This window comes from Phyllostomus hastatus, unplaced genomic scaffold, assembly GCF_019186645.2.
Source record: "Phyllostomus hastatus isolate PE091 unplaced genomic scaffold, TTU_PhHast_1.1 phas_contig_41, whole genome shotgun sequence".
In the NCBI taxonomy this organism is placed as follows: Eukaryota; Metazoa; Chordata; class Mammalia; order Chiroptera; family Phyllostomidae; genus Phyllostomus; species Phyllostomus hastatus.
This window is the reverse complement of record NW_025333876.1, coordinates 5,289,625-5,308,364: the sequence shown is the minus strand read 5'-3', so window position 1 is coordinate 5,308,364 and position 18,740 is coordinate 5,289,625. Positions and strand designations below refer to the sequence as shown.

At 42.6% G+C, this 18,740-nt stretch overlaps 1 protein-coding gene across 2 annotated transcripts in view; it reads left to right on the top strand.

Annotated features, from left to right (window-relative positions):
* The window catches only part of HSPH1 (heat shock protein family H (Hsp110) member 1), a 46,316-nt gene that overhangs the window by 10,103 nt on the left and 17,473 nt on the right, over positions 1-18,740 (top strand). For both annotated transcript variants that reach the window (XM_045844727.1, XM_045844726.1), the window contains exons 2-4: positions 12,356-13,631; positions 16,135-16,192; positions 18,069-18,209. In XM_045844727.1, coding sequence (XP_045700683.1) covers positions 13,525-13,631; positions 16,135-16,192; positions 18,069-18,209 — 306 coding nt within the window. In that variant the 5' untranslated portion in view covers positions 12,356-13,524. The remainder of the gene's footprint in view (positions 1-12,355; positions 13,632-16,134; positions 16,193-18,068; positions 18,210-18,740) is intronic.

The following is an 18,740-nucleotide window of genomic DNA, read 5'->3' as shown; positions in this document are numbered from 1 at the left end:
TCCAGGCAGAGTCATTGCATGGTGGCACTGGAACCAGGATTAGAAAAAGAAAGTGAACACCAGAGTTATTGTGAAGGCATGAAGGACAAATCAAACAGATTTAGGGTTAATCAAAAGTCATTAAGCATGATTCTGAAGTCTGGAGTCTGAGTGGCTAAGAAGCATGTTTAGAGAAGTGAGGGAAACAGACAAGTTTAAAAGATTTTGGTGTTCTGAATTAAACAAATTACATTTGAGGGCAGGGTGGGTCATCTAAATAGAAAAGTTCAGCACAGACAGACATGATGACTGGAACTTAGAGAAGGATACACAACTGAAAGACAAATTTGAAGGAATCCACAAAAAAGTGGAAAAAGAGCTCATGGGAATCATGAAGAGTAGAGAGATGCACTGGGTCTGGGGCCCTCTGTGGGGCTATTCGGTTTTCTCCTCCTGATCCCAAATACTTTGCCAACACCACTTCTCCAACTCTCTAACAACTGCATGACATGGGGACTTACTCTTGGCTTCCTGACCTTGAGGCCTGGTTCCCTGCCATTCCCTGTGCCCACCCTGCAATGCCCCCAGATTATTGGAGCTACCCAATACCTTTCTGTTCTTCTCTCCTTGCATCAGCCAGAGTGATTTCTGTTGCTTGCAACTACCACCCGTGATGAATACAAACAGGCTGTCCATGACATCAAGTCCTGCAGATCAATTAAGAGGGCATTTTATTTCATGATTTGGTTATTTGTGATTTTAGGCAGGTAGCTAGTAATGGGGATAAAATGTTATTAGGAGTGGAAAAGAGAAAATTCAAAAACAATGCTGCTCTAACCACCTGCCTGCGATTGATATTGTGCTAACCAGCAACATGGACTTGGTTATAGACTGCCCGGGAACTCATTTCAGTCCAGTTAGTGAAAATCTTAGGCCCTCTCTTGCTCAGAGCTACATTTACATGTGCAGTGAGGTAGGAGAATCTTTAACTCTCACTTCTTTTTCTTCCAACAGAAGAAGGTTATTCCTCCACTCTTAGCATTATAACTAGGAAGAGAACCCAATGGATTGGCCAAAGGTCTGATTGTCCAGAGAACCACTGAGTCCTCTTCCCTCCCCTCCTCTCCTTTATATGGGATAAAACACACGCTCATGAACTTGGCATCCTTAGTTCCATTGGCTCCTTCCCTTCCCTCATATGTCCCACGTAGATGCAGGATTCTCTCAGGCCATACCCCATTGTGTAAAAGTGTCCTGTTCTTTCACACTAGCATGCCTCCCCACCCCCTGCTTTTCTGTCTGGCACAATCAGGTTTCCTGTACGACTCAGACTGAATATTGCGTATTTGGGCAGGTTGTTCTGAGTCCCCCACAGCTTGGACCCCATGAGTTCTTTGTCTTTCCTTTAGCTGTGCTCTCTGAATGATTGGTTATGTACCACTATATCTATTTATAAATCATATGTGTTTCACTGTGCCAATTATGTGTGTCTAAAAACACACAGAAATAGGAAAATTTAAAGTGTGAGATTAAAAATATAAAGACGAGTTCTAATATGTTTTCTTATCTCTATCCCTGCCCCAGCCCAGCCTTTGTACAGAACTCTATGGTGTTCACAGCATCTATTACAATCTGGTATAATCCTGTTTCTATACCTGCTCTGATTTCTCTTGGTATCTACAAAGTGCCTGGCACAAAGTAGGTCCTTATAAATAAATGTTGAATTAACTTATATAACATTGCAAATCATTTTTTATAGATAGATAATTTCAGGTTCCCATAATTTCTCAGTAATAACAGATTGTAGCAATTGGTATGTTGACTGGTTTATCTGAACAAGGCAGTTTAAAAGTCAAGTAAATTGCTTTTTCATTTAAGCTGTCTTGACATTTGTCTCAGTTAGGTTTTCTCTGCTGTGGGCCCTGGATTCATGCCTTAGGGCACAAATGAATGACAATCCAATTCTAGGTCTGGTACTGATAAAAATTCCAGCTCTGGGCTGGTCTTTGAAACAAAGTATTTGGATATCACCATCTCGGCTGGGACTGGGTCATGAATTTGCAAATGTGAAAGTCTCCTCAAAGAAGCCAAAAGCCCAGTTATTTGAGAAAGTCTTGAGTCAGAGATTTAAAAAAAAACACACAATAGGAGTATACTTTAAATAGTCACAATTCCTATTTCTGAAATTCTATTCAGTTTGGGCATTCAGGGCTCAGTGCTTTTTCTGATGGGCATTGTCTGACTGTGAAATACTTCTTTTTTAAAAAAATAGAATCATTAAAAACTACTATCATATTTTGATCTCTACACTGTTCACTCTAGTCATTTAAATTATACTGCCGACAGCCTGGCTACGTAAGCAACAGGCAGGAATGCGTTACTAATCAGGTGTGGAGTGCTATGAGGGCAGCCCTCGTGCCTGCCTGATGGGGCAGCCACCCATGAATTCGTGTTGATACTACATGAAGCTTTACAGCTTCACTCCCAACTTCCTTCTGATAAACCCCAAAACATACCCTTGTTTTTAAAAGTCAATTTGAAACAGATCTCTAGTTTTGACTGAGCACTTACTCTTTATCTTGTGTTTTCTTGTCCCTCAAGACATTAAATTTCCACTAAGGGCCATTTGGACATAAAAATATAGGTGAGCTCTTAGAATGCTGCTCTAGTTTGGGAAATTCTACCCATGAGGAAACTGATGATAGGTAGGATGCTGTCAAAGGAGTTGTTCAGGGTTTGAGTTGGTGTTTGAAGTAAGAAACCACTCATTCATTCTTTCCTCTAGGGATTTATTCCTAAATGTCCACATTGAAGAAACAGCAGCCCAAGAACTGCCTAAATAATCACCGCCACAGCTGGGCAAGAGTTATGCTGGGTGCATATGGCTCAGGCCACATTTAGGGTGAATATGACTGCATATGGGTTCTTCTCTTCCAGTGTGGTTGTTACATGTCAGCTGTTCCCAACAAGGTTCTGCCTTCTCTCTACAGGGCACAAGGTTGAATTAGTCAGCAGCTTCTACACCCTGCCTTCTGGAGAAGCTGTTACTCCTCTGGATTGCTAGTTCTTGGTGTGCTTTGGACCTTCGTTTCATCTTTCCTCACCATTATCTCTTACCAGCACCATCACAAGAATGTCCCAACTGGTGATCCTCTTTCTACCTTGCTCCCCATGGTGTAGACCTGTGCTACACACTATGGTAACCACAAGCCATATGAGGCTATCAAGCACTTGAAATGTCACTATTCTGAATTAAGAAGAGATATGATAAAATATACCCCAGATTTCAAATATTTAATATAAAACATGTAATAGTTTTTATATTGATTATGAGTTGTACTATTAATACTTTAGTTATATTAGATTAAGTTAAACACATTAAAATAATTTTCACCTGTTTATTTTTAATTCCTAATGTGGCTACTAGAAAAGATTTTTTAGATTGCATGCATGGCTCACATTTGTGGCTCACGTTGGACAGTGGTGCTGTGGACCCCATCAGCACCTAGAACGAGCCTTTGAAAATCATGAACATCATGTCACCCCTGTACTCAAAACTCCCCAGTGGCTTTACACCCCATGCAGAGGCAAATAAAAGATCTTATTGTGGCCCATGAGGCCTAAGATGATCAGAGATGATCCCTACTACCTCTGTGACTGCCACCCTATCCCTCCTGCCCTTGCCGCTCCATTCAGGGCTCACTGGTCTTGCTGCTTGCCAAATAGGTAACCAAGCTCCTACCCCAGGGCCTTTGCACATGTTTTTCCCTCTGCTGAGAATCTGTCCCCCAGATATCTGTGTCATCTCTCAGTTCCTTCAGGTGTCTGATTATTTGTAACCACCCTATTGAAAGTAGGAGTCCATACGTGCATGGAGAAACACACACACACACAATCCCCTGTACCACCTTTCCCTCTTTACTCTGCTTTAGTTTTCTTCAGCATTCTTACCACAAGCTATCTTTTTTTGTTATCTCCCTTTATTAAAATGTAAACTCCATGACGGCAAGGACTTTTGTGTGCTGTGTATGGCAAGTTGGTAGACACTCAGGAAATATTTGTTGAACGAATGAATGCCAGCATGGCAAATGTGTGTGGATCCAAGAGGAAAAAGCTCAGAGGCACCTCAGATTGGCCACTAGCCAATCTGAGATGCCTCTGAGCCTAAGTAAAAGGATCTCCTCTACCACCAAAGGGCTTCTCCACTGAGCCTAAGTAAAAGGATCTCCTCTACCACTGAGCCTAAGTAAAAGGATCTCCTCTACCACCAAAGGGCTTCTCCACTGAGCCTAAGTAAAAGGATCTCCTCTACCACTGAGCCTAAGTAAAAGGATCTCCTCTACCACTGAGCCTAAGTAAAAGGATCTCCTCTACCACCAAAGGGCTTCTCCACTGGTGTTTGAAGCAAAGCGTCATAGTAATGGGTGGTGTCTTACCTGACACGTTTCTCTAGAGATACTCAGGGAGGTGACTGTGGCAAGGCAGGACCTGGGGATGTGGGTGCCATCCAGATGTCATCAACCCTAATACAGCTCACTAATCTTTTTTTTGTGTACCCTTTTTCTTCCTCCTTCCCTCCTTCTCTTCCTTCCTTTCTCTCTAGCATAACTTAAACAGAAATGCAGTATATTTAAGTTCTTAGGTAGAATTCAAAGAAAGCTATGACATGCAAATAGCGTAAACCCCATCACAGCTGTCATTGGGCTGTGGTCCCACAGTGACTAGTCACGTCACAGGTTGATTAAATTTTCAGGAGCAAGGCACGGCTTCCTCCCACTTCAGCTCCCATCTGTCTGTCATATGTGTTCTGGATGTTACCTCATCCCTCATTACCCAGTGTAATATTGAACATTCCCTTCAGTTTGGGGAGAAACTAGACCATCCACTTTTATTATAAACCCTTGCTTTCTGGAGGTGCCTAGTTCACAATTTAGTCACTCTAAGTGCAGATGACTCCCAGTTCTCCAGGCAGCCCATCCTCTCTCTGCCCCATGGGCTTCCAGATTCATCTCTGCAGACTGTTCCCACCCTTGTTGGACTCATGGCAGCCCCTCTCAAAAGATCTAACAGCTTGGGCTCACCTAGCTGAGAAATACAGTACCCAAAGGCTGAAGGCCCCCAGACATAAGGGAGCCTCTTAGAACAGCCTCAGACCCTCTGTGTCCCTGAGAGCAGCCTACAGACCCTCTGTGTCCCTTCCCTCCAGGAAAGTTAGGATCTGGTGTGTGTGAGGTCAGACAGAACTGCTCCTGCCTACACTCTGGAGGCCTCACCAGATGCTAACCTGCGCTTCTTAATGAGAACAAAAATCCTGTTCTCTTCTTTGGGACTTACTCATTAGGGATTTGTGGCTTAAGCTGTGCTTGAAAACAGGAAAGGAGCTACTTAAAAGCACTTTGTCTCCTCGTGCTACGTGCACCCATGCCAACTGGCTCTCACTCACAGCCTGCAGGCCAGTGCCCCATGCCCTTCATGCCCTTCCACAGTCCCTCCCCTTCGATCAAGTGAGGACTTCACTATTTAATGCCTGGCTGACCACTTACCAGTGTCCTTCAGGAAACTACCCAATCCAGCCAAGCCTCACTATTATTTGTAAAATGAGAATGAAATAGAAGGTACTTATCTCAGAGGGACCTTGAGAGGTTTGCTGAGATGCCCACATGTGATGGAATACGTGTGATGCCCAGTGGCTCTCCTCTTCCCAGTGCCAAGTACTATGTCCACTAGCAGCTGCAGAGCCTAATGTTGTCTTCCCTTCAACCCTGCCACCCCCCATGAGAGAAGGCCCACAACACGAGGAAAGCAACACACAGCAGAGCCCAGAGGAGAGGTGGACAAACACAGCAAGACCTGACGGCCCACAGAGCCCTCTGGCTAAGCTGCACCAGAGACGATCCAAAGCCTTCAAGTTCTGTGAATCAGTAAAGTCCAGATTTTTGTTTTGTTTTATTATTTGGCTTTTTTGTGTGTTTTTGTTGTCTGCAAATGCAAAAGCCTAAGCTAAAATATTGCTTTGCTGTGACCTGACTCTTCACTTTGGCAGCTTTGTATAAGATTTTCATGAGTCTCTGGCTCCCCTGGGTGGCAAAGAAAATAAATTCAAGTTTCTAGGATTCCTGCTTTCTGTATAAGCATTCTCATCTACCATTTATTGACTTCAACAACTCCAGCGTCTGACACACTTGACTTTATTTACTTGTAGCCCACAAATGCTTGGACACAGATTTCTTTGGTGGCCCACCTGTTCTCCTGGCTGTGTTGGTGCTGTCTGCAGTGAGCTGGCCAAGTCCCCCACTGGTCCTTTTTGGGGTTGCCCTTGGCTTTGGGTGAGTGGTATAGTGAGTGGCCTGAGCTCACCCTCCTCTAGAAGCAGTCAGGACATAAAGCTTCAACTGAGAATTATTAGAAGTTTTTGCCAACCAACTGTAGGAACCAGCCGAGTCCATCATGCTTTTAAAAGCCGTGGGACTGGCCCCATAAACTGGCCTCATCTGTAGCACTCTGAATGAGGCAGGCACAGGACAGAAATAAATTCAGACCAAGGGGCATTTGAATCATGACATCTGTAAGGACACCATTGAAAACACAGTATTTGGCCATATTGATTTTATCATGGTTTCCTGGCAAGCCATTGCTATTGCCAAGTCAACAAGGACCCTGAAACCCTACCAACCTTTTAGTTCTTAGAGACAATCTGGAAACACATGCTTAGTAATCACCACTCCACTGTGCTTTCGTTTTTTACTGTTGCTTATTCCCTACCATGACCGTTGCTCTTCAGAAACACTAAGCTTCTGGTCTTCATAGGTACAGTCCATCTCCTCTGGCAGGGAAGTAGAGTCCCCATCCTCTAGCCTCCACACCTCAGCTTAGGTGTCAGCTACCTTGTCCCCCATCCTACAACCTGGGCCCAGGCTAGGCTGTGTGTCCTTCTTCTGTTTCCAGTAATGTTCTTTGCTCGGTGCTGTCTTACAATGATTATGTTGGGATCATTATCTGTTTAGGGCTATCCCCAATTAAATTGGGAAGCTTGAGGTGTGGCCTGTATCTCTTTATTTCTTTAAACCAAGGGCTTTCTAGCACAGGGCATGGCCCAGTTTATTAAGTAAATATATAAATTAGGACAAGAGGAGATAAATAGCATTGGTTGCCCAGAGCCTTACAGCACTGTAGTGAGGATTTCATAAGATAGCATTGATAAACGGCCGGGGATGCACCTGGCACAAAGTGGCCACATCTGTGGACTGAATGATGGTGGGTCTACATTCTGAAGGCGAAATTGCTGTGGCTCACAGAGCGTAACCAGCTTCCCAAAGTCCACTGTTGCAGTGAGAGCCGAGATGTGAGAACTGCTCTCTGGCCTCCAAGCTCTTGGCTTCACCTGAACCTCCCTGTGCGCCTAACATCTCCCTGTGGCCCTTCGCTTACACCTCTTGTATCCCTCACCCCAGCAGGTAGGCAAACATTTTTTGTTAATAATCTTTGAATCAACTGTAACACTTTCACAGAATAGCCCTCCATGGGGGAATTCCAGAAATACTTGTTGGATGAAAGGATGAATGCCTGGACTTGGGGAAACTTCCACTGCTGAACAAAGGTGGCTGACGTGTGCTGTATTATTCCTTTAGAAAATGTACTGGTCTCACCAGAGTAATCCACTAAGCAGAAACACAATGTTATAAAATCACACTGAAGAAAGTAAAGAAAATAAAGTCAATCTCCCTAGGACAGTGACAATGAGAATATCTTTGGAATATTTTTAGGTCTCTCACAACAGAAAGAAGGTACTTTAACCTCCTTGTTAAAATTGGATTCTCTGATTTTGGGTTATCTGTAAAGATATTAACACATATCGGTCTAATGTTTTGAAACCTGTGGACTATTACCTAAGCAGTCATGCACTATGAGCAGCACACTGAAAGGTGAGGACAAGTAAGCAGTCGTGTCGTCTCACTGGGAGAGGACGACAGGGGAGTGAAGGTGACTGGTGGTGCCTTACAAGGCACTTAACAACCACAACTGCCCTTTACCACACTCCCTCTCTGTGGCACTTTGCTTATTTAATTCATTGACCATTTCTATCTATATTCTACAGGTAAGATTTCAGAGAGGTTAGGTTGTTTCCCAGGAGAAACTGCAATGCCAGGAGTTTCACTCCAGTCCGTCTCCAGACACAAGAGTCCACCATATTGTCTGTAATTCTCTCTAGCACAGAACCCACAGCCTGCTGGCTGGCTCTGAACCTTTCCAGGTCCATTGCCATATCCCAAGGGCAGACTGCTGTTCTCATCCATCATTGGTGAAGGCAAGGCTACTCTTTGTTAGCAAAGTGCACAGTGGACTAGTTAGAAAAATATTTCAAGCTGAAGGCTAATAAGCATTTTCATTATGCAATCTGTAAGGGTATATTTAAAAGCACAAGGTTTGGCCGTATTGGCTTTATTTTAGCACAACTGATGTCCTGGAGACCCACTACTGTTGAAGAAAGTCATCAGGGTCCTTGGAATCCTTCTTGGAAACAGCCTAACGCTCCTCAATACTGCAGTCCCCTTCCCACTCCCTGCCAAGTTCCCCCACACCCCTTTACTCACAGACACACTTTACTCTGCCCCAGAAAGAACTGTGATTCTATTCAAGGACAAAGGTGACCCTCAAGGACATGTCAAAGGCAACAGTAATAAGAGTGGAATTTCCTATACTCTCAAGAAACAAAAAAGGTCTGTTCTTTCTTCACTGTTCCCAAGGGTAGTAAGCGTACATTGTACTCCCTCCTCCCTAGGAGGTGTCCTCACCATTTGGAAGAACAGGCCAGGCCAGTACAGGACCAGAAGGAAAACAGTCTGTCGTGGATTGTTCTGGGCAGGATGGGCACCTTTACACTGCCTTGCAGCTAGCTGATGCTGTAAGACAGCTGGGCTGTCAGTGGTTAATTAGGCTGCTCAGCCCTGGGAAGGCCAGAGAAGTCAGGTAGGGACAGAGCATGTATACACGGCCTAAGCACCTTGGCCCAGGGAGCAATGCATTTGCATTGTGGGACATTTAGGAGACACATTTGATAGTGAATGAGGCTGGAGACAGGCATGGAAAGGCAGGGTCAGGAGCTCAAGACAGACTTTCCTGACTTTTTCTCTTGGGCTGACCCTGTTCTTTCCCTTCAGAGACCAAGGACAAAAATGTATGCTATTGCCAAGCAGGAACAAGGGTAGATAAATGGTGACTGCCTCAGATGAGAGCCTTAGCAAGCATAACATATAGTGCCATAACATATTTGTGGGATGTACCCTTTTTTGATAAAAGATACCCATTTACAAACTTCCTCAGCAGAAACAGACTTGATATTTTACAATTTGAAGAGTTGGTTTCAGGGTTGTTAGTCAGCAGTGGCAGCTTCCTCAGTCACTGTGCTTTTCCCTCTGAGGATGGAGGGCAAGTCTTCTCCATGCTAACATGCCTTACACCTATGCCTTTGGATGTAGAAGGCAGTTGGAAGACATGAGTAACGATTGAGTGAGTCATCATTCAGAATCAGCAAGAAATACCCTTTTTGCTGTTCCTCCTTTATGTTGGAGAATTAAATAAAACAACTTTAATTTGCATGACTTAGTTGTCATGTCTGCTTCTTTTCCACATCATTCTACTTGTCTGCTAATAGACAACTGACCTTTATGGTTATATCCATCCTTGCCAAGAGCTGACTTTGCAAGCAGGTAGCCAATTCTCTAAAACATTCTAGAAGGAGGATTTCATCTCACTTGGCACACCAAGGGTAAGATCAGTCTCACTTGCACACTCCCCTCCATGGATCATGAACTCATCTGGGTTTCAAGAACTGAATATGCCACCTAAAGATGGCATCCATAATGATGCTAACATCCCTGGAGTTCAGATACAGCCTGGTTTCAGAATCTATCTGACATAATGCATAAACCAACACTTCGGTGGTTGTTCCCCCTGCTCTGCCCACCCTCCCAGTAAAATGACAGCACCTCCTTTCAATGGGACAAATTGAAATACATAGTCTGAACTGAAATGACTCATCTGTATGTCTAAGGACTTTAATTTACTCTATTATATTTCAGAATAGACACAGGACACTAACTCCTCTTCCCTGTCCTTTTTCTCACATGTGTTGATGAAACAAAGAAAAGACAATAAGTGGAATCTATTTCTGGCATGATTTTGTTTTCAGTGTGAAAATCAAGATTATTATGTAGGGCAACAATGATCCTGATTATCCAAGTATTAAATGTCTTTATTTCTTCTACTATAATAGAATTGTTAAGGTGACCATAAATGTAAAAATTACTTAATACTATTATTTTCAGTAACTGCAAGCACTCTTAGGTCTTAAGTAAGGACTCTAAGGCAAAGAAAAGTGATCGGTTTTTGTCTGAAGGAAACAATTTGTAATCATGAAAACAATTCTCAACCACAGTCAAAATTAACTCCTTGGAATGGGCAGGACACATCTTCACAACAGCAAACAGGTCCTGTAGCTAAATGGGAGATATACTACCCCTTCCCACCGATTGGATGGAAGACATGCTGGAATTGTCTGACTCATTCATAGCTATGTCACCTCTTAGCCTCTGGTTCAGAAATCAAAACATTACTCTATTTTATCTCAAAAACATGTCTTAAGATTATGCCCTTTTTGGGCCAGTTAAGTTTAGCTAAAATTTTACAGATATTATATATAGCAGTGGTTCTCAGTCAGAGGACATTTTCTTTTCTGCTATTGGCACCCAGCAGGTACAGGCCTGGAATGATGCTAAACATCCTACAATGCACAGGACAGTGCCCCACAAAAGAATTATCTGCCCCAATATGTCAACAGTGCCAACGTATACCTGTGTTAGAAGAAACCCTGTATTAGAAGAAAGTTGATAAATGTCTCTTTTTTCCAGTAAGTTTATGATAATACTTTTACCATTCAACCATTCACCAAATATTTATTCAGCAGCATCTATAAGGCACTATGAAGCAAAACAAGGCCACTGTCTTCCTGAGCCATACAATTCGAAGAGGGGAAATAAGCAAATAATTGTAGACTGTTGTATATATTGTAAAGGAAATAAACAGGTAACAACAGAGTAATCAGGAGGTGCATTACCTAATTTGGTCAAGGAAGACTTACCTTCCTGAGGAAATGAGGACGTTTTTGACAGCAAATAACAGAGACCCCTAATTGAAGTTGGCTTGAGCAGTAAGGAAATGTTTAAGTTCATTTAACTTAAACCTGGAGGTAGGGTTGGTCTCAGGACTGGCTTAAACCCTGGACTCCAACTTCTCTTCAGTTGTCTCATAACGATAGACTGTACACACTCACCTATTCCAAAAAAATAGTTAAGGTGGCCTGATTAAATAAAAGGGGCCTAAAAATGTATAACCCTGCCTCCTAACATGCTAGGAATGCCTACTAACATACTAAATGTTTTATTTGTATCTAATCCTTCCCAATTCCCAGCAGGATGGGTCTCCATTTTACAGATGAGGAAACTGAGGGCCACAGAATTTGAAGACTGCATAGCTATTACCTACTATTGACATGTTTAGTGCTTTACACACATTTTTTTTACATGCACCTTATGAAGTGGATCACAGGAAGGTTTAATAGTTTCTCAGGGTCACACAGCTAGCAAATTAGTTAAGTATATACAGTCAAGATTCAAGCCATGAAGTCTAACTCCAGGAGGGCCAGTGCTTTTACACGCTGTACTATTGAGTACAGTACTATTGCCCGAGGATTTCAACCTGATCCAAATCTGTCAGGCTCCAAAGACCAAGAACAGTTCCTCTTTTCTGCACAACTTTAGTCATACAGAAGAATGTGGGAAGCACACCCCGCAAAAATCTCATAGTTCTGTTTCTGTTAAAAAATGCTGAGTCCATGAATTTTAATATAAGCATTTGATATTAAAAAAAAAGCGGTGGTAAGGGAGGTATTTTGTAAGGCACAACCAAAATAATTTCACCTTTAGATAGCTACTATTATTGTCCCCATTTTAAAGGTGAGTTAAGTGCAGCAATTAAGTAGCTGGTCTAAGTGCTAGGCCATCCATTAAAAAAAATTACAACTTACTTTTTATCATAAACCGAGGCTTCTAGTCTCGTATCTGACTTTATCAAAGATTTGGCACTTTCCAAGACTTAGATTTTTCTGACTGTAGGTAACAACTCCTAACTTAACTGGTCGCACGCGTTCAAACTGTGCAGGCAGTTCTAGGAGCCTGAGGGAGAGTGAGGCAGAAGATACCAGGCAAACTTAAAGACACAGAAGGGTATGAAAGACCTTATAACAGTACCGGAGTTCTACCTTTTTTTCTTTTCATGTTTGACTCTTGACTGAAAAGTTAACAGTAATGTCTCTTTTCAGGACAAATGGGATTTCAGATCAAACAAGAAAACCTGTATCAAACAATCTATGGCTAAGAGCTGCAGGGCGGCACAAAGTCTGCGCAAGACGTACCAAAAACAGGCAGCCAAGAGTTACCACAGACATACTTCCAAATCGCGCCACATCCAAATGCTTTAAAAAAAAAAGGAAAAACAAAACCTGACATTTTATTCCAAATACCTGCCCACTAATGAATACACGAACATTTAACACAAACCCCGAGCTTATTAATCGCGGTGTAAACGGACATTCCTTCTTCATTACCTACCAACGGTGGGAAAACAGACCACTACAAACACGAATACAAGACAAACGACCACACGACTCAACACTGCGGCTCCAGAAAGCGCGCAAAAGCAATGGAGGTAAGCTGGCTCTCGCGAGAGTTCCCCAAGACAAAGCCGGGTCCCAGCACAAACTGCTGCCAAGACTACAGGCTCCAGCATGCAAGGCGCACACCGACTCCTAGCAGGACTACATTTCCCAACATGCTGTCCTGACAACTGGTCGGCACTCTCAGCATCGGGGAGTCTCACGTTAGAGTCTAGGGGTCAGACAGCACCACCCACGAGTAAACTGTGAAGGTGACGACTTTTCGAATCACTCTTCGTAGCCCGTAAGATTAACAGCAAGGAGCGCTGGGCTGGGGGACCGGAGGGCGTGGGCGGGTGGCCTGTCCGACTGAGCCAATAGCGCGGCAGCGGCTCTCCTGCCGCCATGGCAACGGCGGTCAGCCCCCGCAGGGATAGGAGCCCCCATTGGGTGGAGTCTTTCGAGAAGGCTCCAGAAGAAGGAAGCGGAAGTGGCACGTGGAAGGGCCGGTGGAGGCGCCGGTGAGTAAATGCCGCAGATTCTGGAAAGTTCTGATCAGTGTGATACATAAGGCTGAGGAGTTGAGCCCTCCCCTTTTGGGTCGGTAGTTGGGCGCCAAGCGTGGAGTCAGCCTTTACAGATCCTGGAAGTCACTAGAACGGCCTGCGGAGATTCGGCGTCGCCTGCCTCTGGGTGAGCCTTCTGCGAACCGCCGCGGTCCCCGAGAAGCCGGGGCGTCCGAGAGACAGAGGGCCGGTTGGACTCTGTGAGAGCCGCCCGCAGCGGCCGGAAGACGCGGACCCAGACCAGGGGCGGAGGCTCCCTGCGACCTAGTCATGTCGGTGGTAGGGCTGGACGTGGGTTCCCAGAGCTGCTATATCGCGGTGGCCCGGGCCGGGGGCATTGAGACCATCGCCAACGAATTCAGCGACCGGTGCACCCCGTAAGTGTAATCTGCAAGGTGCCGGGGGGCCGAGTGGTATACTGGGCGAGGGGAGAAGCCGGGCGGAGGCTGCGGAGAGGAGGACTCGATAAGTCGGCGGGCTGGCTTCGGAGCGGCGGGCGGATGGAGGGCTGGAGGGTGGCTTGTGGGGGGCCACCGCTCTTCAAGGAGATCCGACCCCGGTGGCTTGGCCTGCAGGATGCCTACCCACGAGCTGGTTGGAGGGTGACTCGGGGGGCCACGGGAGGTCTGCGATTTGAGCCGACCTGGGTCGTCGCTGGTCGCCGGGCTGTGGCCGAGCCCGAGACTTGGCTTTTGGTCCCGGCAAGCTGTAGTCAGCGCCTTCTGCAGCCCATGGCGTGCCCCACCCGGCTGCTCCGAGCCGCCCCCAGCGCGTCCCCTTCCTTTGAAAGCCCAGCTGCCGAGCTTTTTTTCCCCGTGTTGTGGGTCTCGAAATGAACTGCAAGCTTCCAGAGCCTGTCTGCCGCTGTCTGTCCAGTGAGCAGGTTGACTGTTAGGACTGTAGAGCGGCTAGATGAGTCTATCTCTTCCTACCGGCCCTTCTGATTCCTAACGTCGCTGGCTTCAGTGCCTGGGACCTTTGTGGAAGGTGGAAACGTCCTTTTGCTCATTTTATGAAAGCCATTCAAGAGGAATCCTAATTCTCTAATTTACTAACCTTGCACAGTTTAAATAAAGAGAAAGTAAAAATTGTCTATTTTTGTGCCAGAACTTACATGATGGATGTTGTCACTGAATTAAATATTGTATTTAACAACAGCGTGGGGTGGGCAAAGGGTGGCATTTTAAAAAGCTACCTTTTTAGCGGGCTTATTTTGTGAAGATAACGTGCAAACATGCCTGCTTGTGCATTGGGGAAAACAACTGCTTATTTCCTAGGGAAATTAACCGTAGGTTAATTTATTTTTAATACCTTAATCCCAAGATAAAAGGCGTAGAATGAAACATTGAGCTGAAGGCTAAAATGGGCTTGTATCACTGAGGGCGGATGAACATTTATGAAAGTGAATGGAAGATAAGCAGATAAGCAAACACTTAATGATAGTAGCAGCGGGAAAACTCTTACACCCTGAGCATACCATGATTCTACAGATTTGCCTGCTTTTTAGCTGTGCAAAAGGATTCTGTAGTTGGAGTATCGTAAGAAAGAAGACAGCATCCCTGGCTTCCATGCTTAGGTGCAGTTCACATCTTTGTTCTCTTTGATCCCTATAAAATAAGGAAACGCTGTTCAACTGGGGGTAGAAAATTTGTGTGTGTGGCTGTAGTGACCACTCTGAACTGTGAAACTAAAGATAAGTGGTATGGCTCTCAAAAGTGTAAACTGAGTGCATTGTGAAAGTTTCCTTTAATGTATTTGTTAAAATAGAGGTTTGACTCAATTGCACTAGCTACTATTAATTTCTCTTTAATTTGATTTTCTTTGATATGAGTAAATTCGTTCTACAAGTGTATAGTTATTTGAACTCAGAATGGTTTTCTGGTTTTGGAAATTATCTTCAAGGTCCAGCTTTTGTTTGAACACTTCTGGCTTTTGGGATGCTACTAGGTACCTGCTCAGGAAATTTAGGTCTAGGATATTTGTATTAGAGCAAGTTTAAACTTGGTTTAGCCTGGTACTTAATGCTCTCAGTGGGTTCTCATTTATCATCATCATTCCTACCTGTCGTGAAGTCTAAAACCTAATTCATCTTCGTCCTCCTGACTCTTCCTGTTTGTCTCTGCCCTGTGTCTTGCAACCTTCCCCTTGCTAGAAGGCTGTCTCACAGTCACTGGTCACTTTTCATCTCTCCAAAGCTGACTTAATGTCACTCGTCATTCACTCTTCTCCTTCAGGGTTTGTACTCGGTTCTGTTGTAGTGCTTCTCTGCATCATTACTTGGCTCTCTGAAGTAGTCTTCCATATAGGACCCTTTTTTGTGCTTTTAAACCCCAGAAGCATAACTTAGACCCACTTTGTGGGTTTATAGAAAAACTTGATCTTAGAGAGGTAGATAGTGTTATCAGTACATCAGTAGAAGTAACAATGATATTTAGATTTGTACAGGCTTAGTGGCTGAGAAGTAGAATTACACCATATTTTTTGTTAATCATGTATCTGGGGCAAAGTGGAAAATATACCATTTAACTATTCAAAGCATTTTCAGAGTTAATGAGCACCTCCTAATAACTGGGAACCTAAAGAATTTGTACTGGTACTTGAGGTATTAGGAAATGTTCCCTGAACCATGAGCAGACTTTCATGGAGGTTGGGCTGGGGGGATAAGACTGCTTTCTAGATTGGATTCTCAGTAGGAATTAAGTGGACAGACCCTGACCCCCTCTGAGTATTTGGCCAAAGTTTAGACTCCAGAATTGCCTTACACTTGTGCCCCTCCCTGCCATGGGTAGGAAATTCATATTGGTTTTTTCTCTTTTGTCAGTTAAAAATCTCTATATTTATTCTTTTTTAACTTTTGTTGAAATTTGCCTTATTTTATAGGTCAGTCATATCATTTGGGTCAAAAAACAGAACGATTGGAGTTGCAGCCAAAAATCAGGTATGTTCTTTGAGAATTCTAGTCAGTTTTTAAGGGGGAGATTTTTAAAGGTAAAATCTCAAGGACATGTAAGAGTATGGAATACCTAAACCTGTCTGTTGTTGATTTTTAAAAATATAATGGGAGAGTGTCTTTATGAACCCTTAGATGGTTTTCCCCCTTTTGTTCCCTTCTTGTTTTATTGAATAAGATCTACTTTACTGTCTAATCTGCCAACCTCAATTTTTAATAACTTCACTGCCTTCTTATATATGTAATTTATGTGAAGTTTCTGATACTCATTTAAGAATTAGATTCCTTCTGGAAGTCCAGTGTTTAAAAGTGTTTTCATGTTATTAATAATTAAGGAAGAACTGGGAGAACTTTGTGTCTAAACCTGTGCTCTTTTGTGTGGTAGCCATTAGCTACACATGGCTGCTGAGCACTTGAAACGTGCCTAGTCTGAATTGAAATGGGAAGTGAAAATACACATGCGATTTTGAACACTTGAGCTGAAATAAAGTATCTCATACGTATTTTATACTGAGTGCATGTTGAAATAATAGTATTTTAGTATTTTAGATATGTTAGGCTAAATAAGCTATTGAAGTTAATTTCACCTGTTACTACTTAATGTGACCAAAAGATTTACATATGTCATTCGCACTTAGGGTTCACTTTATAATTCTTGGATTGGGGGAGAAAAAAATACAGTAAAAAACACCCCACAAAATTCCTTCTGAGAGGCAATAAGAAAGAGACTGAAAAGATTCCTTTAAGTACAGAAAATATAGTATTGCTAGAAAGAAATAAAATTCTAAACCCTGGAATATTGTATTGTAGCTAGTTGGAAGAGATGAGACACAGGACGAGAGGTGAAAAACAGGACAGAAGAGATAAGTATGCATACTCAAAATGACATACTCAAAAGGAGAGAGGCACTTCTGCGTTTTTGTGGTTGTGTGTGGAGGATCAGTTGAGGCTCAGATGTAGTCTGTAGATGGTAGACATTCTTCATCTCAGTTACAGAATCATAAGGAATTTTAGATTATAAATATGCTTAAATTTAATATTGTATGAAAACAAGTATTGCCAAGCTGTAATCTTTCCTTTAAAAGAAGTAGGTCAGAGAAAAAAAGTAATTGAACTGTTTGATATTTTTGAGCTGGTAACTTTAGAAGTGTCAGTTTTTAATCTTTTATTTTAATCATTTCTATATTTGAAATACGGTTCTCTTTGCTGACATCTTTGGATGAAATAATGCTGTAAAGTAGGACTTTTTAATCCAAAGCCTAATCAAAAATGTGTACGTGCAATTGAAAGCATTAGGACATTTAGAAAGTTTCGAATTATTCTTGCCTCTTCTGCTTTTTGGTATAATTAGCATTACATGCTATTGGTAGAAAAAGTAGCATTCTGTGTATTTTATGGCCCAAAATGCTTATTCTGGTCATTTAACAATTTATTAGACTGTAATAATGAATTCTTTCTTTAAAAAATGTAATTTTGACTGTAGTACATCTAGATGTCCTTATTTATTTATTCAGTGGGTAGAAAACAAGTTTGGTGGGAAAAAGGAATGAAATAAAGGCTTGTACTTCTTAGTAGTTGCTTCAAAGCTTTAGTGATAGTTCTACTCTCTATGAAGTTACCTTGCGGATTTCGAAATTTGTTTTAAAGTCTGTAGTGACAATACTGCCTCTTATTTCTTACTGCCTCCTATAGGAAAAGGAGAAAGAATGAAGTCCATTCATTGATAGGTTAATTCAGGGCTCTGGGGAAGTTACTTATGTCCCCATAGTTTGAGTTCTACAAGCGACTTTTTGTAAAATTGCTGGAAGTACTAATAGGTGTTGAAATTTAGAAAATAATTTAAAATCTCTAATTTCTTGTGCAGCAAATCACTCATGCAAACAATACAGTGTCAAACTTCAAGAGGTTTCATGGTCGAGCATTCAATGACCCCTTCATTCAGAAAGAGAAGGAAAACCTAAGTTATGATTTGGTTCCAATGAAAAATGGTGGAGTTGGAATAAAGGTAATAATATATGAGCAACCTTAGTGTCATAATATGAAGCTAATTAATCTATAGAGAAAGATATTTAATTCTTAATGAAAATTTAACTGTCATCTCTTAATTGAACAGCATGATCTCCCCCCCTTTTTTTCCCACCTCGCTTCTCTTAAAATGTAGGCATAGCTTTAAGTTGTCCTTGAAAATTATTCGAAAAGTATATACTGCTATAATTTGATTTGTGTTTCTTCTAATTTCTTGACAATTGTAAAATTTAGGTTTACTTAGTAGTGTTTAAAAAGCCTAAATTGTGCTGTCATGTCACATAAAACTCTGTTTAGGGCAGCCAAGTTGCATTGTTTGGAGAGCTGTCTTGTAATACAACCAGAAATCTTTTTTTAAACCCTCAGAGGCATTCCTGTCTTATGATCTACACAAAATAATATTTATCCCAATGATTCAGCTCTTTAGAGTGGAAATTTACTGCCTTCTATAATGTTTTGACTAGTACTTAGAGTTGGGAAACTCTGCCCTGTTACCATATTTTTCTCTTCA